Source organism: Microcebus murinus, chromosome 8 (genome assembly GCF_040939455.1).
Source record: "Microcebus murinus isolate Inina chromosome 8, M.murinus_Inina_mat1.0, whole genome shotgun sequence".
NCBI lineage: Eukaryota > Metazoa > Chordata > Mammalia > Primates > Cheirogaleidae > Microcebus > Microcebus murinus.
The window spans coordinates 65,407,665-65,432,942 of NC_134111.1; the positions used below are offsets into that span (position 1 = coordinate 65,407,665).

At 34.7% G+C, this 25,278-nt stretch overlaps 1 protein-coding gene across 1 annotated transcript in view; it reads right to left on the reverse strand.

Annotated features, from left to right (window-relative positions):
- HIBCH (3-hydroxyisobutyryl-CoA hydrolase) overlaps nt 1–25,278 on the reverse strand; it is a 63,939-nt gene that overhangs the window by 31,839 nt on the left and 6,822 nt on the right. Inside the window, exons 2-6 of the mRNA XM_012776877.3 lie at nt 25,071–25,113; nt 19,134–19,274; nt 17,185–17,269; nt 14,220–14,300; nt 9,122–9,174 (exon numbers count right to left, since the gene is read on the reverse strand). Coding sequence (XP_012632331.1) covers nt 9,122–9,174; nt 14,220–14,300; nt 17,185–17,269; nt 19,134–19,274; nt 25,071–25,113 — 403 coding nt within the window. The remainder of the gene's footprint in view (nt 1–9,121; nt 9,175–14,219; nt 14,301–17,184; nt 17,270–19,133; nt 19,275–25,070; nt 25,114–25,278) is intronic.

Sequence of the window (25,278 nt, forward strand, 5' to 3'; positions counted from 1 at the left end):
AAGCCTCTTCACTAGGTTTTCAATTAGAACCAGACCTACATTCTATTATGCTTCAGCATCACACAATCAATGTAAGCCCCTTTAGTCCTTTGGCTCCCAGTATACACTCATTGCAATACTGCTCTTCCTCCCAACACAGCTTCCTAACACTGCTCTCCCTGACCAGCCATTCCCATTGCATCTTCTAGAATCCTCACTCCTTTACAAAAGAACAGTGTAACAGACCAACTTCTCTATAGAGGGCCCATTCCACATCCTGAACTCTAGAGAAAGAAATTTATAAGTCCCATATTTTTTCATTCGAACTATAGATCCTGTACTCATTGATTTAGTTCTTTACCCTGTATTACACGATATATTTCAGACTTGGCTGATGATAATAGTGAATGAAATAAAAGACTTCAAGATTTTAGTAAAAAGTTATTAATGAAAAGCTTTCGGAGTAGCTGGCCAATGATACAAGTAGCATTAAGAGCCAATTTTAAAGCCTTTCGATAAAGATGTGAAGGCTGAGAATATTCAAGCCACCTGACTTGGAGATACTAGGAATATAAATCCTGATTCATACTGAATGGGATGTAGAACCCAATGGCAGGTTCATAACTAATTCTTCTACCTTACATAAAAGGATCCATTATAGGATGCTTCTAAGAAGTCCCCCTTAACTTCTGAAATTTGATGTTATATTTTATTTAACCATTATTCTTAGTACTCATTTGCTAGACTAAAAAGGCTTCGAAGTCTTCAAGTTTTATTATATTAACTAATTTTTATAGATTCATTCTCCAAATGTTAACACTTTATTCCAATTCCTACTCTCCTCAAATACCCTCCCCATATTCTACTATACCCAGCAGTCAAATCTCATTTTTTATCTAAATGAATATATCAGTAGCATTTGACAGAGTTAAATGCTCACTGCTACTTTATGAAACGCTTTACTTGGCTACGAGGTATATTTTCCTGGTTTTCTATTTCATTAGTTGCTCTTTCACTTGTTCCTGACATCAAAATGTTGATCTGTCACAATGATCAGATGTCATCCTTCTATTCTACTTCACCTACACTCTGTCCTGTCTACATTCATTCCCTGGGTGATCTCTTCCAGCCCCAGGATTTTAAGCACCATCTATAACATTAATGACTTAAATTATTTCTCCTTTCCTAATTTCTCTACTCAGCTGTTACTCTAGCTGCCTATTTAACATCTCCATTTGAGTGTCTTAAATAACTCAACCTTTATACATAATGTGCTCCTTCCCTATCTTCCCTATCTCAGTAAACAGCCATTCCCCCAGCTGTTCAGGCCAAACACCTCCACATTATCTTCCTTCCTTCTTAGCCCACAATCTAAGCTATGAACCATCTTAACTCTAACTTCAAAATACATCCTGAATTGGGCCACTTTTCATCATCTCCCCCAATACAACTCTACTTGAAGTCACCATCATCTCTAGTTTCTCTTGCTCTATTTATTCTTGCCACAGTCTATCCTCTACACAGAAGTCAAAGTAAGCTTATTAAAACATATAACACCTTATGTCATTTCCCTGCCCCCAAATTCTCCAGTGACTTCTCATCATATTAAACTATTAATATTATCATCATGGCTGATAAGGTCCTGTGTGATCTGGTCCCTTTCTACCTTCCTGATCATGTGGTCTCCCATTGCCCACTTCCATCACTTTCATTCTGGTAAGCCACACTGGCTTTTGTTTTTCCACTTTCTTAAGTGACATCTAATATATACTTAAAAGCACATAAACAGTAACAAGTAGTAAGTATTAAAAGTAAGCATGCAGTTTCAGTGAATTATCTTAAAATGTAAACTCAGATCAAAATGATCAGAAATTCCTTTATGCACCCTGTCAGTCACTACACCTCCGTCTTTCAAGTAAATACTATCCTGACCTCTAACAAAAGATTAGTGTTTTTTCTGGTTTTTATCTAGATATAAATAGAATCATAGAATATATATATTATCATCTGGCTTCTTTCAGTCAACATTATGTTTGTGAGGTTGATTCATGTTCTTGTGTGTAGACATAATTTGTTTTTCTTCATTGCATAGCATCTCTTTGTATGAATAAGCAACAATTTGTTAATCCATTCTATTGTATATAGCTATCTGGGTTGTTTCCCATTTATAGCTATCACAAATAACAATTCAATAACCATTGTTATACATATCTTTTGGTGCATGTGTGTACACATTTTGGTTGGGTATATATCAGGGAGTAAAACTGTTAAGTAAAAGAGTATTAATTCATTCAAGTTTAAAACATATCAAAACAATTTTCCTAAGTGGTAGTAGCAATTTCAGCTCCACCAGCAGTATATGACTCTGCTGCTCCACATCCTCACCAATACTTGAAGTTGTCTTTCACATTATAGCCATTTTAAGGAGGATGTGTTAGTATTTCATTGTGGTTTTAGTTTGCATTTTCTTGATAATATATGTAGTTGAATGCTTTTCTGTGTTTACTGGCTATCTGGATATCCTCTTTGTGAAGTGTCTGTTCTAATCTTTTGCTCATTTTTCTAGTGGATTTTTGTATTGATTGGTAGAAATTCTTTATATATTCTCTATATAATTTGTCAGATATATAGATTTCAAATATCTTTTCAGTCTGTGGCTTTCATTTTCACTCTCTTAAGGATGTCTTGGAATAAACAGAAGTTGGTTTTTAATACATTCCAATCTGTTGGTTTTATTTAGTATGAATTTAGTGTATTCTTTAATCCCTCCCTACCCCCAAGATATTTTCCCATATTATCTTCTAAAATATTAATATTTATACTGTATTATCTTTCATATTTAGATCTTCAATCCCTCTAGTATTTATAGTGTGAGGTTGGAGATAATATTCATTTTATTCTACATAGATACACAAATGACAAAACACGATTTATTGAAATGAGCCCCTTGGTTTGTTATCTAGCAAGAAGTAATCAGGAGACTATTTTATTTAATAAACCCCTTAAAGTTTATCACTAGATTTGGTTTGCTAATATTTTAAAGATTCTTCATCTATGTTCATAAGGAAGATTGGCTATAGTTTTCCTTCCTTGTAACATCCTTTGTAGGTTTTAATATCAAGATTATGCTGGCCACATCAAATGTAGTAGCAATGTTCCTTCATATTCTATTGTCTGAAAAAGTTTGGGTAAGATTTATATTATTTCTTCTTTAAATGTTTGAAAGAATTACAAAGTGTATCCACGTAGGACTGAAATTTTCTTTGTGAAAAGGTTTTTACAGATTTACTTATTAATAGTTACAAAGATTTTTTTGTGTCAGTTTAGATACATTGTAGGAATTTGTCCATTTCATAAATATTTTGAAATATATGAGCATAAAGTTATATATAATATCATCTTATCTTTTTAATGGCTAAAGGTTTCCAGAAGGATGTACTCTTTTTCATTTCAAAATTTGTAATGTGTTTTGCTTTTATCTTTATCAATCTCACTAAGGATTTATCAGTTTTATTAGCCTATAAAAACTTTTGGCTTTGATAATCTTTACTGTTTATTTTGAATTTCATTTATTTCTACTTTGATCAATCCATTATGATGTCATACAAAGTGTAGTGCTTATGTTCCAAACATTCAGGATTTTCCAGTTATCTATTATTGATTGCTAACTTAATTTCATTGAGGCCAGAGAACATAGTCCATAAGATTAATCCTTTGAACTATAGAGACTAACTCTATGCCCAATTTTGGTAAATGTTCCATGCACACATGAAATGAACATGAATTCTGCAGTTACTGAGTACATGTTCATTATTTATTAAATAATGTTCATTCAAATCACATGTGCATGTAAAATATGTATATATGTATACATACTGAATATGTTTCTGTTTTACCTATATTGAAAGAAACGTGTTCAAATCTTCTTCTATGACTGTGGTTTTATTTATTTCTGCTCTTAGAGCTTTCCATTTTTTTTATGAGTCATTTTTAAACATGTGAAAGTATCACACCAGTAGAGTTATTTCAGATACTTAGAGGTTTATTCCTACAGTTTCTCAGCTTTATCACTAGTGTCATATCTTATGCTATGGAACTCATTAAGTAATTGCATTTAGCCTCATATTCAGTTATAAACTGAGAGTTTTAGAAGACAAGTACTTATAAAGTGTATTTCTACAGTTGATTATAGTCAATAAAATGATTTTCAGAATCTGGCCCTACTGATCTTAAGAGGATGAAAAGTGGAATAGAGTTTTCAACAGATTGAGCTAAGCCCCATTTGCCAAAGGAGCAAAAGTTGGAATTTAGGGCTTGCCAAGTTGGGCCCCTAAGGGCTACACCTTAGGAGTCAGGGTGGCCTGGATTCACAGTGGATTCAAAACCCAGCTTCAGGCCGGGCGCGGTGGCTCAAGCCTGTAATCCTAGCACTCTGGGAGGCCGAGGCGGGCGGATTGTTCGAGGTCGGGAGTTCGAAACCAGCCTGAGCGAGACCCCATCTCTACTAAAAATAGAAAGAAATTAATTGACCAACTAAAAATATATATATAAAAAATTAGCCGGGCATGGTGGTGCATGCCTGTAGTCCCAGCTACTTGGGAGGCTGAGGCAGGAGGATCGCTTGACCCCAGGAGATTGAAGTTGCTGTGAGCTAGACTGATGCCACGGCACTCACTCTAGCCAGGGTAACAAAAGTGAGACTCTGTCTCAAAAAAAAAAAAAAAAGAAACCCAGCTTCAAATCCTCTCTATTCCTGACTGGACTGAGATGATCTTATTTTTAATGTCCTTAGCCTAAACACCTACCAGAAACAAAGGTGTATCTTCCTTAAAGTAAGATAATATCATCCTAGGGCTCAAATAATCTCTACATTTTTAATACTCAATTACAAAAAACTCAATTAAAAATAATCATACAAGAGCAGATCATTAGTCTGACAGTCATTGTTTTTTAACTGGACTATTATTAAACAATCCTTTCATAATAATATATTATAATCTACTATAAAGAATTCTAACATGGACAAGCATAGATAATGGTTGAACAAAAATGGAACAAATCTATGAATGTAGTCAAACTCATACTCTGCCACCATAAAAATGAATATACTTATTAAAATTTTGCCATCCCTAAAGCAAAAATTGGGCAATCTAAGACTTTTTTTAAATTAAGAGACAAAGCTAAGTGTGTTTTCAGACAGTTCCAATAGGAGAAAAAAGCTGACGTATCTATAAAGGCTTTTAAAGATCTAATTATAATTACTTAAAAAGGACAACTAAATCATTCAAAAATATGAATATGTTAATCAGTAACTAGGAATAAACATTCACTTCCACATTTCCAGATATTACCATTATAAACAAAAAGCTATTTAAAAAAAAAAAAAGCATGATAGTCCTTGCCCTTATAAGCACCAACATGATGCTCAAAGGAAATGCTCATTGGAGCATTCTGGATTTTCCTATCTAGGATGCTCAACTGCTAAGTAATTCAAATATTCTAAAATTTTTTAAAATCTGAAATCTGAAACACTTCTGGTCCCAAGCATTTTGGATAAGGGATACTCAATCTGTAGCATTTTAGACCAGGCGTCCTCAAACTACAGCTGGCGGGCCACATGCCGGTGTTTTTGCCCGTTTGTTTTTTTACTTCAAAATAAGATATGTGTACTGTGCATAGGAATTTGTTCATAGTTTTTTGTTTGTTTGTTTTTTAACTATAGTACATCCCTCCAACAGTCTGAGGGACAGTGAACTGGCCCCCTGTTTAAAAAGTTTGAAGACCCCTGATTTAGACTGTCAAGAAAGGAGGGAACTTCAGTCTTTAAGGATACATACAGGTAGCAGTCCTGATGGGAAAAAAGATAAGTTGTTTTTTTTAGGGAAGCTTATAAAACAAACTTTCTCAGGGGTTTCTCATCTGAATCACAGATCATTGCAAATGATATGACTATTTTCTCAGTTCTCCAAGGATAATACATAACTGGTACCATTCTAGAAGCACAGGACAGAAACAGGAGAGAATCCATTAGGGCAACAGTTCTCAAACTTAACATGATTCAGATTACTTGGAGGGCATATTCAAACAGTCTGTTGGGCCCTACCCCTAGAGTTTGACTCTGGTGTGGGACCCAAGAATGTGTATTTTTAACAAGTTCCCAAGTGCTTCTAATGCTGCTATTGCAGGGATAGTATCTTGAAAACCACTGCCTTAGGGCACTAACACTTAATTCTCTGGTGGAATTCTGGTTAAGAAAGGCTAATATAAAGTATATCTTCATTTGAAAGTCATTTACCTGCTTTAAATTATAATACAGAAAACAGAGACCAGTAAAAAGCAACAGCAGCATCTTTACTTAAAGACATCATCATTTTGATCTGTTTCACTGAGGTTGTTTCTTTAGAAATAAACAGAAGAGCCTTGTCTGTTACATATAAAGGAACGTATAGAAATACTAAAGCAACCTGTACATGCCGGGGGGGGTGGTGCCTAAAAATATGGCCAATGCATTCAGACACAGTATGTTAGAGCAATGATTCTCAGGCTTCCATAAAAAGATGGAAGTTCTGCCTACCGACAATACCAAGGGGCAGTTCACCAATCCTTTCATATCAAAACTAGTCTTGAGTTATAATTTTGTGTGATCACTTGGTCAACTAGACCAGATATTTATTGAAATATTTTCAACCATGATATGTCAGCAATATATTTTCTAAACCCATTCATTCCTGAGAATATTTTTCTTTTATATTGATACTAAATGACAACTTAATTGGGTAAAAAACTCTAGGGTCTTAACTATTTCACAACTTTTCACCCCATTTACTTTTGGCACTTTGTATAACAGAAGTATGAAGCCAGATTTATGTTCCTTTGTATAAAACCTATACCCACTAATCATCCCTTCACCCTTGGCCTGAACACTTGCAGTTGTTTGTTGTTGTTGTTTTTTTCTTTTTTTCTTTTTTCTTAAAGCTTGTAGTTAAAAAAAAAAAAAAATTTACCTAAGCTTTTACCTAGGTGTAGGTCTCTTTTTAGTGATATTATCAGAAATTTTGTGTTCCCTTTAATTACATATACCTCAGGTTGGAAGTTTGTGGTTTTGAAGTTTTCTTCAATTGTATGTAACCATCATTTCTGTTCCAACTATTGGATTTATTTTCAATGGAGTATGTATCATTCCTTTGTTAGGTTCCCAATATCTTTCTTTCATAGTCATTACCTTAAAACATTCATTCTAATCGTTTTTTTTTAATGTCTTGTGAGAACTTCTCAAGTTTGTCCTCCAGAGATACAACTGCACTATCTGTAATATCAAATTCAACTCTTTCTAATCCATTGCCTTCAGAATGGAATATGTCAGTTCTGCTATTGTATTTTAGCTCCTAGTCATCCTTCCTCATGTTATCTGTTCCCCTTTTAAGCATGTAGCCCTTTCATCTGAGTCTGCTGGCTCCTTATGGAATTTCTTTCCTGTTTTACTGAGGCTACATTTGTTTTTTACATCAAACTGGGTATGCCCATTTTTTTTTGTTTTCGTTTTTTCCTGGTGTCTTGCACACTCACAGGGCAGCTCTTCCTTCAGTGCTTCAGATTATTTCCTTTCCCTTTATTCTGTAGTTTTTTCACAGAACTTTTATTTTCCCATGTTAACACTTCCTTGATAAAGCACAACCAACCCACGCTCAATATCTGTCAACAAGCAGAGAGGTATAGATTGCCTTTGCTAGTGAAATCCTTTTCCAAAATGATGTGCAAGATCTAAGCAATAGCCCATGCCAAACAGGCCTCATTTATGGTAGTTCTACTAGAATAAGAGGAGGACTTCTTATATTCCAAATAACTAAGTTTCTAAAACACTGAACAGGCAGAATTATTGAAATTCCACCCTTTGGCCTCCTACTTCCTACCTACCTAGGCCACACCTATTGTCAGAGCTCGGAACATGCTACCCAAAATATGGCCCCTTAGAGGTCATTCTCTGACTTTTGCCCACCTTTCTGTGGGAGTGCTTGCCATGAAGAAATTCTCTGGCCAACCTCTCCTAAAAATATACATCATTAAACCCTCATTTGACAAGTGTCTACCCAGCACTATACACAGAGGAAAGGAATGATACACAGAGACACAAAGAAGAATCTGAACAGGCTTACTTAAGTTCCCCCAGTTTATTACCATTGGATCATACCCTTTTTGTCCAATCATACTTCTACATCACTATCCATTGTTCATCACACCTAAGCATAAAAATACACAGTTTTCTCTAGGTCTTTGGGTCTTCATTTCTGAAGGTTCCCATATCATGTAAAGCTTTAAACAAATCTGTTATGCTTTTCTTGTTGATCTATCTTTTGCTATATTGGCACTGGCCATGACCCTTACAATGGGTGAGGAAAAGATATTACTTTTTCTCCCCTTCACTATCCTTCTAGGCTCAGTGCAATTCACCATCTTTTCCATGCAGCCCTTTTCCTGATAAGATGACCCATTCTGACTCCTCACTCCTGAAAGCCTTGTCTTTGTTACAGTCACTGCCAAACAATTTATCAATTGTTCTGTAACTATTTCATGTTTTCTCCATCTTCGTATCAAGTTGTTCAAGGCCAGTTACATTTTAGGCTTCTTTGTAACAGGACAGAGGCAAAATAAATATTTGTCAACTGATAGAAATGCAGTTACAGAGAATTTCATAAAGAATCCAAACAGTTCCACTAAGGTGAAATTTTGTGCAACAGACAACCAAATCCCCAATACTGAGAGTAAGAAAAAAAAATCCAGTTTCTCATCTAAAGCTGTTGGAAACAATCTACTTCCAACAATACTTATTTCCAATTACAAAAAATGTTCTACATACATTTAAAAAATGCAATCAGTTTCCATTGCTTAAAAAAACCTTGCTAATTCAAAAAGTTAAAATAGCATATAGCATAATTAAGAACACAAAATACTCTTTTGGGTTGAGATAGTCTAAAAGTGCTATAAGCAAATATTATGCCCCAAATATGCCAGGATCCCAAATCCACACAATTTTGTTTCAATGAATTCTATTGTATTACATTCATCACCTCAATCTGTTAAATAATTAACTTAATTTTAACACAACTCATATAAATATTGATGATCAGAATAAAGGTCTACTTACCCCACCCATTGTAATTCCATGAATAAGGGCCACATAAGGTTTCTGGCAAGAACCTAAAAGAAACAGAGCAGTAATTTTAGTTGCAATGTTTAAAATATATTCACTTATTCTAAAAATTATGTGTTATACAAACTCTATATTTTCCCTAGAAAACTTCTGCAAGAAATATCAAAGAGGACTAAATGTATAGCTTGTAAAATAGATTATTTTTTAAATGTCAATTCAAAAACAATCCTGATTATCTAGTATTTAACAACTTTACCTTCAATTTGAAACATATGAAAGCCTTATATAATTCAGCTATTAAGAAACATAGGCCGGGCGTGGTGGCTCACACCTGTAATCCTAGCACTCTGGGCGGCCAAGGCTGGCGGATTGCTCGAGGTCAGAAGTTAGAAACCAGCCTGAGCAAGAGCGAGACCCCATCTCTACCATAAATATAAAGAAATTAATTGACCAGCTAATTTATATAGAAAAAATTAGCTGGGCATGGTGGTGCATGCCTGTAGTCCCAGCTACTCAGGAGGCTGAGGCAGCAGGACTGCTTGAACCCAGGAGTTTGAGGTTGCTGTGAGCTAGGCTGACGCCACAGCATTCACTCTAGCCTGGGCAACAAAGCGAGACTCTGTCGCAAAAAAAAAAGAAACATAATTAAAATCTACCTTATAAGCTACCAATGTTTATGTACACAGTTGTACAGAAAACAAATATGTTCTTTAAAGTACATCTGAAGAAATGTCTGGATACATATACAGAGAAACAAAGAAGAATCTGAACAAACAGGTTTAGTTCCCCCAGTTTACTACCATTGGTAACAAAGTACAGCACACAGGAAAAAGTATGGACTGGAAGTCAGAAGACCAAGATTTTTGATTCTGGTCTCAGCTTTATCAATTAAATTAATTGGCTGGCCATGAGTGGTGGCTCACGCCTGTAATCCTAGCATTCTGGGAGGCTGAGGCGGGAGCATTGCTCAAGGTCAGGAGTTCGAGACCAGCCTAAGCAAGAGCGAGACACCTCCGCCCCCCCCGCCCCCCGTCTCAACTAAAAAAAAAAAAAATAGAAATTAGCTGGACAACTATAAATATATATATTTAAAAAACTAGCCAAGCATGGTGGTGCATGCCTGTAGTCCCAGAAACTCAGGAGGCTGAGGCAGGAGGATGGCTTGAGCCCAGGAGTTTGAGGTTGCTGTGAGCTAGGCTAATGCCACAGCACTCTAGCGGGAGCAACAGAGTGAGACTTTGTCTCAAAAAAAAGAAAGAAAATTAACTGGCAATTCAACTGGGCATTACTATATATATATATATATATATATATATATATATATATATATATGAATTATACACATGTTAACATCAGGTATGGGTATACCATATGTTAATATGATATCCATCTAGCAATTCTGTAAGTATTTCCAATTAGCCAACGAGCCACCAAGCAACTCTCAAATTTCACATTCACAAGGACTTCCACTGTCCTCAATTTTGATCTGTAGTTTCCCAGAAACTATGGAAAGGAATTTATTCATTGGGATAAAGATATATAAATACATATACCCCATTTCAGGTATAAATACACATATTTCAGATATAAAATATTAGATGCTAATTGACATAGGACATAAATCCAGAATCTATCAAATTCCTTATTGACTATGTCATTACAACATATAGAAATTATACTTTGGAGGCTTTCTCTAAGTTAACATTTTACTGAATTCTCTTTTCAAAGTGCTTAGAAGAGTTCTCATCTCTTTTTATTTAGTACAGAACTGTGTTAATATAGTAGCCACTAGCCATATGATTAAAATTAATTATAATTAAATAAAATTTCAAATTCAGTTTCTTGAACACACTGGACATATTTCAAGTGCTTAATAGCCACATGTGGCTAGTGGCTCTCATACTGACCAGCACAGAGAGAGAATATTTTTATCACTGCAGAAAGTCCTATTGAACAGTGCTGTTATGTAGAATATCTGAATGAATAAAACATTCTAAGTAAATTTGGTATGAGAAATTTTAGGAGTTAAAGAAGTGATAGATGTCTATTCAATCTGGCTCACTGAGCTAAAATGGGAAACAGTTCTCCCCCTTCCCTACTCCTACTTCAAAGACACAAAAATTCTAGAAAAAAATAAATTCTAAATGTATATCTAAGTTCAAAACCAACCAAGGGAAAATCTCTAGGTACCAGAAACAAATAAGAAACTCAAAGTCAATGGCCAAGTGGAAGCTACAGCTAAATATTACTAAGGGGTGGCAGGGGGAGGGAGGGAGGGAAGAGGGAGAGATGCAAGTAGAGGATAACTCTGGGCCATATAATCCTACATACTCAGCTGCCTGCATAAGGCCTCAAGTTAGAAGGAACTACTCCATTTATAAAACAGGACTAGAAAAACTCCATCTGCTGATTCATGAACTCAATAAGTAGGCTTGCCCCTGCCTGAGCAAAGGGAGAAAAAAACTGAGAAAGTGGATGCTCAAGCGCTAATAACCACCACCACTACCAAAATTGAACAAATGAAAACACCCCTAACAACTTTGGAAGTAACGTCTTTAACTAGGTAAAACATTTCTGCAGCAATTTATACCCAAGTATGCAATTTTAAAAGCTTTCCCACCGACATCAGTAACAAGACTACACTACAATCATTCAACATTGTAACAGAATATCACAAGTCATAAAGATTGAAAGGAGATTGGGAAAAAAACTATATGCAGATGACAGAATTGTGTATTTAATAGAGGAGCCAAGAAAACATATAGAAATACCAATAGAATTAACAAAAAATTTCAGTGGGTTACTGGATATAAAAAGGTTTTTTTGTGGTTTGTTTTATTTTGAGACAGAATCTCACTCTGTCATCTGGGCTAGAGTGCCATCGCATTAGCCTAGCTCACAGCAACCTCAAACTCCTGGGCTCAAGTCATCCTCCTGCCTCAGCCTCCCAAATAGCTGGGACTATAGGCATCCACCACCATGCCCGGCTAATTTTTTCTATTTTTAGTAGAAATGGGGTCTCACTCTTGCTTAGGCTGTTCTCAAACTCCTGACCTCAAGCGATCCTCCCACCTCAGCCTCCCAGAGTGCTAGGATTATAGGTGTAAGCCACCACAACTGGCCTTATAAAAAGATATTAAAATCAAAAGTATTTCTATATGCCAGAATAGTCAATTAGAAAATGTAATAGGAAAATAGCCAATAACTGTAATATTATATATTACATAATATTATATATTATATAATTATATTATATAGTAATATTATATAATATTATTATGTTATATAATTATATTATATAATATTATTAACTGTAATAATAAAAACCAGAAGCTACCTAAGTATAAGTCCTAAAGAAAATTTTAAAAAGATGTTTATGGAGAAAATTATAAGACATTATGGAAAGACAAGAAAGTCAACTTGAACAAAATGTTCTAAAACTGGCCAGATGCAGTGGTTCATGCCTATAATCCCAGCACTTTGGAAGGCCAAGGCAGAAGGATTGCTTGAGGGACAGGAGGTCAAGACCAGGTTGGGCAACACAGCAAGATCTTATATCTAAAAAAAAATAATTATTAGAAAAATTAGGTGGGCATGGTGGTACATGCCTGTAGTCTCAGCTACTTGGGAAGTTGAGGCAGGAGAATCACTTGAGTCCAGGAGTTCAAGGCTGCAATGAACTATGATCACACCAGCCTGGACGACAGAACAAGACCCTGTCTCTAAAAAAATTAAATAAAAATTAAAAGAAAAAAATGTTCTAAAACTGATTTATGGCGATGTTTGCACAACCTGGTAACTTTACTAAAAAATCATTAAATTGTATACTTGAAATGGGTGAATTTTATGGTATGTACATTATCACTCCATGAAGTGGGTTTTTTTTTTAAGTCTACACGAATAAATGAAGAGATATGCCAATGAGAAGACTCAATATCAAGCATGTCAATACCCTCCAAATTAATCCATAATTGTCATTCCAATCAAAATCTCAATAGGATTTTTTGTGAAACCAGACAAAACAATTCTAAAATTCATATGGAAGATCAGAAGTCCAAAAGTGGCTGAGACAAAAGATGTATAAAAATAAAAAAGTCTTAAATACTTCACAGAAGAATTTGGAAACAAAGTAAAGATGTATGAACACTATGATCCATCCAATTCCACATATATCTAGAGAAATTTTTGCACATGGGCAATAAGGGCACATCTACAAGGGTACAACTATCTATATTAGTAAAAATTAGAACAAACCTAAAATACCCATTAATGTAGAATATATAAGTAATGTGGGATACAATCATAATAGTGGATACTATAAACAGTTACATTCCATACTAAAAACAATTTATGGAATGGTACATACATTCAGATAGTATTTACATAAATTTTCAAAACACAAAGTAAAACTTTAGTCGATAAATATGTAGCAAAAATATAAAATATGGTCTAGGAGGATACACTACAAATCAATGACAATGGATTTTGAGGAGAGATGACAATTCCTTCCAGGGAGAGAAAGGAATGGCCCTAAGCAAGCAACAAAATGGACTGAACTAACTTTAAAACTTGCAGTATTATATTTCTTTTAAATAAATTTTAAATCACCAAGCAAAAACAAAATCTTGACGCCTGTTAACTCTGGCTGGAGGGAACACAGGTATTTATTATGTTATTTCCTGCAATTTAACATTTGACACATGCCTGATAAAAGTAAGTACTACTTTACTTCCAATGAAATCTGGAACCTTGAATATAAAGAAATTTCATTCCCAAGATTTAGGAAATTCTATAGTTAATTTTATATAGAACACCAGGATACAGATTTTTGTTCTCCAAAAATGCCAGCCATATAATCAGAAATCACTATTTTCATGTTGATTTTATGGCAAATAGCAGTTAAGTATAACCTACTAATATTAAGGTGAATTGTTTTGGAATAAGCAGTCAGAATAATTTGATCAACTTTATTTATGCCTGGCACATAGTATACAAAAGTTTAAGAATGCCCATTGATTATATTTTCAAGAAATCATCCTGTCCACCTCAGTTCTTGATTCCATTTTCAAAGCTCACAGCAGAATACACATACCAATGGCACTGTTCAGCATATATTCTTCTCTGAAGAAATCTTGAGGCATCTTCTGTTTTGTCTTTCTAGCTTCTGCGATTGCTACAAAGGAAGGGAGAGAGAAGAAGGATGGATGGGTTACAAATAAAAAAAGTTATTTTCCAGTCAATATAGTTAAATAGATTAAAAGTATTATGATAATTAAATATGAGGGGAGGAAATGAAGGAAGTACTTTAAAATTGCTTGTTAAACTTTTTAAATTGCCATGCCACAGACATATTATAGTTAGTCACAGATCCACAGTCCAGTAACAAAGCGTCAAGGCAAAAGTTCCTATTCTTACTTTCTATAGTTCTCACAAAATACTTAAATACTTCTCACGTTATACTTAAATTAAAAATTATATTAATATATTGCTACAAGGTGCTTTTTTTTTTTTTTTACTATTTTCTCTAGCACCTAAATAAGCATTTGCTAGATATATCTTTCCCTAGGTAAGGTATCTTAATATAAAATACATTATGTACACATGTGGGCACAAGTGTGCATGTGTAGTGCTACAGCATATTCCACCTAGTTAAATATTTTCACATTCATTTCCCCTATGAAATATTTATTGAGCATCTACTATGTGCCATGCACTGTTTTAAGTGCTGCAGATAACAGGACAGCAATGTAAGATGGCTGCCTTTGAGTTCAGACTAATGAAAAAGACACTCTAAACACTACTAAAACACACTCTTTGTGCTAGGCCCACTATGCAAGGATGGGTTGCTGTCAGAATAGAAGCAAGAAACATGGGAAGCCTTCTTTTAATTACATAAGAGGTAAGCCAAGTTTGAAAATGTAGGTAAAAATTTCCTAGAAAATGACTGAAGAAAAGTTTCTATTAGGGGAAGCAGTACCCTACACAAAGGCACAAAGGCAAGAAAGAAAGAGTAAAATCAAGAATCAAGTAGTTTTAAAAGCTAACAACAAAAGGGAAAAGGTGAGGCTATAGAGGTAAACGAGATAACATTCTTATTAACATCAATGGAAATGTAACTTCTCAAAGACTTCACTACAGCATACTACTGCCTGGTTTAACAAACAAATGTTCAGTAAATATCTGCTGAATGAACACTATCAAATGATTTAATTTCTATTGCAACCTCCTATTGTCCACAGTTTGCATCTCCTACCATACTCTTACTCCAATCAAATCTCAAGATTGCTATCAAAGTTTTCTTCCATATACTGCAAGCTCATGTTTTTCCTGTCCTTAAGTCCTGTGAGAGTTATCTATTAAAACACAAATTAAATGTATCATATATACATGTTTCCTCTTTTATGGGAAAACATAACTTAAAAAATCATTGACTATAGATTTTTAGACTAACTCTAGAATTGTGACATATCTTCCTTCAAAATGTTCCATATGTTGACTTCTTTTCCTGGTTTTTAAGAGAAAGATCTGATCTACTTTTGTCATTCTGAGGCTTTCACTAATATATGTCTGGGGAAAAAAGACCCTTATTCATTATGCTTTATTTAGTCCTTATCACTGCTCACCAATTCTAAAAGGAAAGAAGTGCAAGTTGTATTACCTTTGGAATTAAGTGCTTTTACTTCAAAAATCTCAGATTTCCTTCTAATCTTATTCTAATTTTTATTCTATCAATTAATTCCATACAAATTAACATTAAATGATCTTCACAATCTTTTTAAATTTTCTAAATGTCCATTCATTGTCTTGGACTATAATCGTTAAAAAAAAAAAAAAAAAATGTCCTGGAATTGAAATCTTTTGCTTTATACATGTAAACTAGAATAATTCTAGAATTTATAACTATATTCCCAAACATCAATATAAAGTTAGGCCTATATGCAGAAATAGCTCACAGTTAGAAGAAACAACACTCAGTAGATAAAGGTCTGCCCATCTGTAAACTGACAAGATCATAGGCCTGACTCTAGTGGAAAGGCTAATTCTTGGCCAAAGAACAATGCTTTTAAAATATTTACATTGCAGGCAAGACAATAAATACAAAAACGATTTGGTTAACATCAGTTTTAGCAATCAAAGTTTCCATTAAACTGCAATTTTAAAATTTAGTTACTTTAAATTTAATAGGTATTTGAAATTATGTGTTGAATAAGCTTGGTTCCTATTCATAAAGGAATGGATAAACCATTTGGTGAACAAACCAAAAACTGTTGTCTTAATAGAAAAAAAACACATATACAAAATAAAAAAAGAAAGGAAAAAAAAGGGACAAAACCATCCCTGAACCCTACCAATTCCATATGGAATGAAATACATAATGTAAAAACAGTTTTCAGTATACTATATAATTATTATATAGTATTATATAACTATTATATACATAAACTATTATATACATATATAATATGGACAACTAGCAGTGATAATGAGAAATACATGACTTTGATCCTGAGAATAAGCATTTCTTCTCTTTTGTCTTTAATAAATGTGTAGAGACTGTAAAGACCTGAACAACTAGGAAAAATAAGGAGAATTTATGTTGCTTTCAAATCATGAATAGTTAGAAGAGTAATGAAACATGTAAGAGCATGTCATATTTGGAGAATGGCATGTCACTCAACATGGCCGGAGTGGGAGGTTATGTAATGAACAGAAGTGCTAAACATCAGCTATCCTAAAATATGAAGCCAACCCACATACCATAACTGGATATTTTGCTTGTGGTGACTCAGGGAGAGACACAAAATATATAAATTTCAAAAGTGCACCTATGTAATGAAAAAAATTCACTATTCTCATTTTCTAATATTAACTATAAAGTCTTTAAATTTTTATTTTTTTCTAAGTTAAGCATGTGACTTTCTTATAAGAATGTATTACCTTTATGATGAAAAATTCTAAAAAGTAAAACCAATTACAAATTACTACAAAAATCTGCCAATATTTTATCAGTTCTACTGGGGAAAAAGTATTTAGGTAAGGGCAGAGAAAGTTTTTACCTCTGACATCACCCCCAGCACAGAAAGCCTTTCCTCCAGTTCCCTTTATAATGATCAGGAAAGTTTCAGGATCTTGTTCCCACCTCTACGCAAATATAAAAGAAGATAGTACAAGCAAATTATAACTCATTAAAGATATATGTATATGCATATACACACATTCACATACATATGGATGGATGTGTGTGCATATATACACACACATCATTTTATAAAGCATATCAAGAATGAATCCCATTCCATTCCTCATTGAATGAACTTCATTTTCTTTTCAGAGATAAAGCAGAAGTTATTTCAACAAAGTTCCTATATTAGTATATTTTGTGATACAAATTTCAAGACAGCTCCTGAAATCTTTGCCATAACTTTGAGACCAAGATGAATATGGTTTCATACTGTTACATAAAATTATAAATTTGGAGAACAACCCAAAACTACTAATAGAGCTAATAGAATAGAGTTTCTACTGTGGTGATAACAGGGCTCTCTGTCGTACTGACAAATTTCTAAGTAACAGAGTGAAACCACTTAGGATACTGACCAAATATGCAAGTGATTTGGGATTGGTGAAGACAGTGTATAAGTTATTAGGATGAAAGAATCAAGAGCCAAAAGAAATTTGAAAGGCTAGAGCAATGGACCAAATGAAGACAGAAAAACATGGGTTCTAAAAATTCTATATAGGTTGCATATCCCTTATCAGAAATGCTTTGGACCAGAAGTGTTTCAGATTTCACATATTTTTTAATTTTGGAATATTTCCATAAATATAATGAGACACCTTGAGGGTGGGACTCAAATCTAAACATGAAATTCCTTTATGTTTTTTATATACCTTATACACATAGCCTGAAGGTAATTTTATTTTTTCTTTGGGGACGCTGGCTGAATAAACTATTTTGTGCATCTGTGTTTTGACTGAGACTCATCACATGAGGTAAGGTGTAGAACATTCCATTTGAAGCATCATGTTGGCATTTAAAAAGTTTAGGATTTTGGAGCATTACAGATTAAGGATGCTCAACCTTTGCTACAGAATAAATATATGAATGCACAGGGAAGAGATATAGCTGGACAGATGTGATTGTCCAAAAGGTCCATGTGGACTGCATTAATAGAAATGTTATTCTAACATGGAAGTTTCTACTTTCTTCCACTCTGGTTCAACTCAAATCTGCAAAACTTGGCTTATTTCTATGTATCACACTTTAGGACATACTATAAGGTATCCCAAACAAAAACACAAGAATGGAAGATAGACTCATCAAAGGAAGAGTTAAAGAACTGATGGCCAGGAGTAAACTAGCATTAATTCAACACCTACATGGCAGACTATATTAAATACTTACATAGTCACTTACCAGCCACTTAATCTTCATAACCATCCTATGAAATGGCATCATTCCCATTTCACAGCTGAGGAAATAACTTTCCCAGCCTACACAGTTAATAAAGTAGAAATCTAAGCTTCAAACCAAACAGTCTGACTTGTCCTATTTTTTCTACCATCCCATGCTGTTCACTTAGAAAAGTTTATGGCCTTCTCTAAGAAAGGGCAGGCCAAGCAGTTTAAAAACAGCTGTTTTCAAACAAAAAGGCTGTAATGTGGAAGCAGATTAGATTTGTACAGCTCATGGCTTAAGAAGCAGAGACAATATCACTGGTTGAAAGGTCAAAGAAAGAGTAGCAGAACACAAAAGAAACGTGTGACCAAATCAGAGCAAATCATATAAAAGTGGAAGGGGCTGTCTCGGGAGGCAATGAATTCCCCATCACCAGGGGTGCTCAAGGATAACCACGAAGGGAAAGCAATGAGGACTCAACAATCAGTGGAGCTTGGGCACAGATCCCAGAGAGTCCTGGGATTCTATGGGAGAAAATATCAGAAATGTTCTATTATGATATACTTTTAAAAGGATCCATATAATTGCTTTAGGAAAATTACAAACCTTTAGCTGTGGATAAATCTGTCGAATCATATCAAGATTCAGTGCATTTAGGAACTTTGGCCTGTTAAGTGTTATCACTCCTGCACAACCTTTTCGTTCCAACAGTACGTCTCCTGCTGCATCTGTGTGCTTGGACATTCTCTGTATAAACAAAGAATAACTTTATAAAATTAATTTTTTATCACAAGCCAACATATGCAAAAGGTACAAATTCTTCAAGTTACTAGTAACTGAAAGAACAAATAATGAGGTATACCTGACGAAAGTTTCTAAAGTTATTTAGATTCTGTAGATGGACAATTCCAAAGCAAACTACACACACCTCTTAAATCTTTTAATTAATAACTGTATATCAAGTTCTATGTGATGTGCTGAGAAAGTAAAGATGAATGAGAGAAGACAAATAATTCTATATTATCTATGCACAATTTGAAAATAAAGTTGATACTTGAGCTGGGCCATGACGTATACCAAGAAAAAGGGTAGTAGAATATTCTGGAGAGAAGGAACAGCATGTGCTAAGCCACAAGCAATGAATATCTGGAAATATTAAGATGTTAAACATGAGTGGAACAAAGTCTAGCTGAGGAAATGAGTGATGAGAGGGTAGGCAGATAAGTAGTCCCAGGCCAGATTATAAAATAATAGACTAGTTGGGCACAGTGACTGTGTAATCCTACCACTTTGGGAGATCAAGGCCAGAGGATCACTTAAGCACAGGAGTCTAAGGTTGCAGTGGGCCATGATCATGCCACTGCACTCTAGCCCTTGCAACACAGCAAGACCCCATCTCAAAAATATATACAAATAAATAAAAATGAAATAAATAACACAACAGACTTAAGTGTCATTATAGCTGAGGAAGTTGCCTACACACTGATTTAGGGCCTCGCAAAATATAACAATCACTGAGTCTCACTGCTCACATAAAATATATAGTACTGATTAAATATAACACTTGTAAAGAACATGGTTTTAACTATACAGCAACTTCCCAGGACTCTGCTATACATAGCCATCAAGGCTCGTGGCACCACCATCCTTAATACATTCCTTTATCTAAGGACAACCTTAAACCCCACATGGGAACAGTGTGTAATATAAAATTGAAAGTTTAAATTAGAAAATTTTAACTGGAGAATGTCAATTAAAACTAAATAGCACACATAAGCTAAAATCTAATAAAACCCAGAAGTCCATATTTTGACTTTTGACTGCATTAAGCAACATGTTTACACAAAGTTTCTTTTTATAAAACCATGTTGCATATTTAACATTGAAGTTAATTTTTGTTAAAATTAGATAAAAATAATTTATGTGCATTTAAAAGGATAATTAACCAGAAAGGTTGTATCTTTTCAACTATAGTTCAACTTAACTATAGTAAGATTTTTTTTTAACCAATATGACAAAGATCAAAAAGTTTGATAGCCTGTGACATCCAGAGTGTGAGTAAAAAGACATACTGTGGAAGCAGAAACTATTACAGAACCTAGGAAAAACAGTCTGACAACACACTTAAAGCACACACTCTGACACAGTAATGCCTGTTTCAGAAATTTACCCTATAGATTATACTTACATATGGGGCAAAATGAAATGCATAAAAGGTTATTTACTGCAACATTATTTGTAATGGCAAGAGACTGGAAATGACCTAAATGTTTAACATTGGGAAACTAGTTAAATCAACTATGGTCATTTATGCAAAAGCATGCTATGGAGCCTTAAAAAGAATGAGTAAGGCCTGGCGTGGTGGCTCATGCCTGTAATCATAGCACTTTGAGAAGCTGAGGCAGGAGGATCACTTAAGGTCAGGAGTTTGAGACTGGCCTGAGCAAAAGCAAGACCCCACCTCTACAAAAAAATAATAAATTAGCCAGGTGTGTACCCCAAGTGGTACACACCTGTAGGCCCACCTACTTAGGAGGCTGAGGCAGGAGAATCGCTTGTGCCCAGGAGTTTAAGGTTGCAGTGAGCTATGATGATGCCACTGCACTCTATCCTGAGTGAAAAAGCGAGACCCTGTCTCCAAAAAAAAAAAAAGAATGATTAAGCAACCTCTCCACACACTGTTATCAAACGATCTCAAGTACAGACAGTGTAATTACTATGCTACCCTCTGTATTGGACATGGACACATTGAAATTTATATAGATTACCTATCTCTAAGTGGATACTCAAGGAATTGCTAAAATCTTGCTTCCAGGAAGGGAAACTTGGCAACTAAAAGAATGAGGTAGGATAGCCCCGCCCCCTTGAACTCTTTTGAGTTTTTACCTTGTGTATGTACTATCTATTCAAAACAATATTTTAAGTAATTTTTTAAAAGAATGATAGATTAGAGGCTTAAAAGGTACTAAGCTATGTGACTTAGAAAACCATTTTTAGTTTTCTTACGTTACTGGTACTAAGAAAAAAATCTGTGGTACAAGAAAGCTACACACAAAAATCAAAAAAGAAAACCCGACTCCCAGATGTCTAATTTCACTTTTCATGATGTTGACAAAACACATGAGTCAAGTTTACTTACCAGCTAAAGAAGAACAGATCAAAATACAGATATAATCCAGGATATAAGGAACTATACTTTATGTCAACAAATACAACCATAGTGGCCAGATAATTGAAAATGAAGAAGCTTTAAAAGTGTGTTTATAGAGGAAAGTGTAAAATGGAAAGCAACATGGCATATGTATGAAAAATCCTTAAAATGTTCTTACTTTGAATGAATAATCATATTTTAGAAACTTATCCTCAAGAAATAAGCCAAGGCCGGCGCGGTGGTTCACGCCTGTAATCCTAGCACTCTGGGAGGCCAAGGAGGGCGGATTGCTTGAGGTCAGGAGTTCAAAACCAGCCTGAGCAAGAGCGAGACCACATCTCTACTATAAATAGAAAGAAATTAATTGGCCAACTAATATATATATAGAAAAAATTAGCCGGGCATGGTGGTGCATGCCTGTAGTCCCAGCTACTCGGGAGGCTGAGGCAGTAAGATTGCTTGAGCCCAGGAGTTTGAGGTTGCTGTGAGCTAGGCTGACGCCACAGCACTCACTCTAGCCTGGGCAACAAAGTGAGACCTGTTCTCAAAAAAAAAAAAGAAAAAGAAATAAGCCAAAATCTAGTGAAACATTTATAGATTATAATCTATGTTAAAAATACATACATCACTTTATGAAAAAGACACCTGCACTTGAATGTTTATAGCAGCACAATTCACAACTGCAAAGTTGTGGAAACACCCCAAGTGCCCATCAATACATGAGTGGATTAATAAAATGTGGTATATGTATACCATGGAGTACTATGCAGCTTTAAGAAACTACGGTGATATAGCACCTCTTGTATTTTCCTAGATAGAGCTGGAACCCATTCTACTAAGTGAAGTATCTCAAGAATGAAAAAACAAGCACCATATGTAGTCACCAGCAAATTGGTATTAACATATCAACACCTAAGTGGACACACAGGAATAACATTTATCAGGTGTTGGGCAGGTGGGAGGGGGGAGGGGATGGGTATATACAAACATAATGAGTGAGATGTGCAATGTTTGGGGGATGGTCACGCTTGAAGCTCTGACTTAAGGAGGGGGCATGGGCAATATACGTAACCTTAACATTTGTACTTCCATAATATGCTGAAATAAAAAAACATACAAATACATAGATAAAAAAGAATGACCATATATACTAAATATAACTAAACTGATTTGGGGTCACCTTTGATTTTCAATAGTCTTCTGATTTTTCTACCATATGCATAATAAAGACTTGATTACTCAAGTGTCTCAAAGGATTAAAGTATAATTATTGATAACATCAAAAACATATGAATCAGATTTAACTTATGATACAACCATATAATGTATAGTCATTGGAAAATATGTTCTAATATTTAATGGTGTATAATAAAAGGTTCATAATATGATGCTCAGTGAAAAAGAGTCAAAAATAGCAAATATACGAGATGAAGATCAGAAGGAAATATACCAAACTGTTTACTGATTAGACTTGAGTAGGATATTGGTTACTTTTTCTCCTTTTAATATTTTGCTTTATTTCTAGATTTTAAACAGTGATCTTTCACAGAATTTTTAAGTAATTTTAACGTTGTTTTTAGAAATTATATCCATTTCAATATATGACCTTGGTCATTTTGCAACTTTTCAGAAAAATATTTTTTAAAATAAGTATAGCCAAATATAACCTTTAATCGACTTGGAGATTGCAAAGATTCTCTCCTTGCCAAACTCTAGTCAGGCTCTTCTGAATTCTCTTTCCAACTAGACCTTGAATTCTGCCTTAGTGTTTGTTTATCTCTGCATTGTGCAATTTTTACAAAGAATCCTGCTAAGTCAGTTTAACCAGAATCTCTCACCCTTGTTATCTCATCATTCTCAATGTGTTAAAGTTCTTCATTCTCTACCATGTTCCAGATAATGTCCCATCGCCCAGGCCTGCCTTCAACAAGAATCTAATTACCCTGTTTCCCCTAAAATATGACCTACCCATAAAATAAGCCCTAGCAGGATTTCTAAGCATTGGTGAAATATAAACCCTACCCCTAAAATAAGACCTAGTGATAGGCGTGGCTACGCAGCGTATCTGCATAACCCATGCATTTCATCCGGGAGTGGTAAAGACAAGGAGCATTTGCTTCCTTCCAAGGGATCCTTAAAAAAAGAAGAAAAAAGAAAAAGACCAGCAGCCCTTCTCATCTGCCCCAAGAGAGCTCTATTGCTGACATGAGAGATTGGGGCCAATGGTTCTAAAGGAAATAGAGTCCCAAGAAATTCCGGATGGAATTCAGGGTTTGGAGAGTTATGATGATGTTACGGAAGACCGACTTAACTCTATTTGAATAAATGTAGATTGTTATACTATCCTTAAAAAAAATAATACATCCCCTGAAAATAAGCCCTGGGGTGTCTTCTTGAGGAAAAATAAATATAAGACCCTGTCTTATTTTCAGGGAAACATGGTAGGTTGGTTTAGTAAGAATCCTCCCTTACACCTAATGTAAACCTCCTAGTAATCTTCCTTTCTGTAACACACCCACACATACCCCCCCTTCTATGCTACAAATTCCTATTTTTCCTTGTTGTATTTAGAGTTGAGCCCAATCTCTCTACCCTACTGCAAATCCCACTGCAGTGGTACTTACAGCTATTGCAACAGTCCTAAATAAAGTCTATAAAGCCAATAAGAAATCTGTGGTATAGTCTATGTCCATACCACCCTGAATGCACCCGATCTCGTCTGATCTCGGAAGCTAAGCAGTGTTGGGCCTGGTTAGTACTTGGAAGGGAGAAATCTGTGTTATCTTCTCCATAAAGCAATGAGAATTGAGCTAATATACATCAAGTACTCAGTAATATAGTAAGTACTATATTAGATGACTTGTTATTGTTATGTGCAAGGTACTTGTCGGGCTCTATAAGGGATATGAAAGTGAATAAAAATCATTTCTTCCTTACAATCTGATAAAGTAAGGACATTTAAACTTTTCACATACCATTAGTACAATAACAGCTAACATGTATAAAATTATTATATGTCATGTAGTATGCCAGATTTTTTAATGCATTATCTTATTTATCATTTATAAGCAGTCTAAGGTAGATACTATTATTATCCTCATTATATATATATATAGGGGAGGCTGCAAGACACCAAGTAATCTGCCCCAAGATTAAGTAATGAACCCATTCTTTAAGCCTGGACATTCTTTTAAGATCCACTCTCTTCAGTATAACCTTATGCCACCCCCTACAAGATATGTGTGTCAAGCCTTGAAGCTGTAAAGTTCAGAACCATGCTGTACTAAGGTCCAAGAAACCTGCCATCCCAGTATTTCTCTACTTCCTTAACAATGACATTTTAAATTACACATATAATCTAATAATGCCAGCAAAACAAAGTGAAAACTTACCAAATGTTGCAGTATGATATTAGTCCTTCTGAATGTACTAAACCTGAAACAAATGTAGAATACAATGAGCATAGTAATGTGAGTAATTTTACAAATGCTGTATCATCTTTTGCAAATACCTCTTCTAAAAGGTATTAGAAAAGTTTTAAAAAATTAATTCTCATTCATTGCTGGTAGGAACACAAAACGGTACAGTCACCTTGAAAGA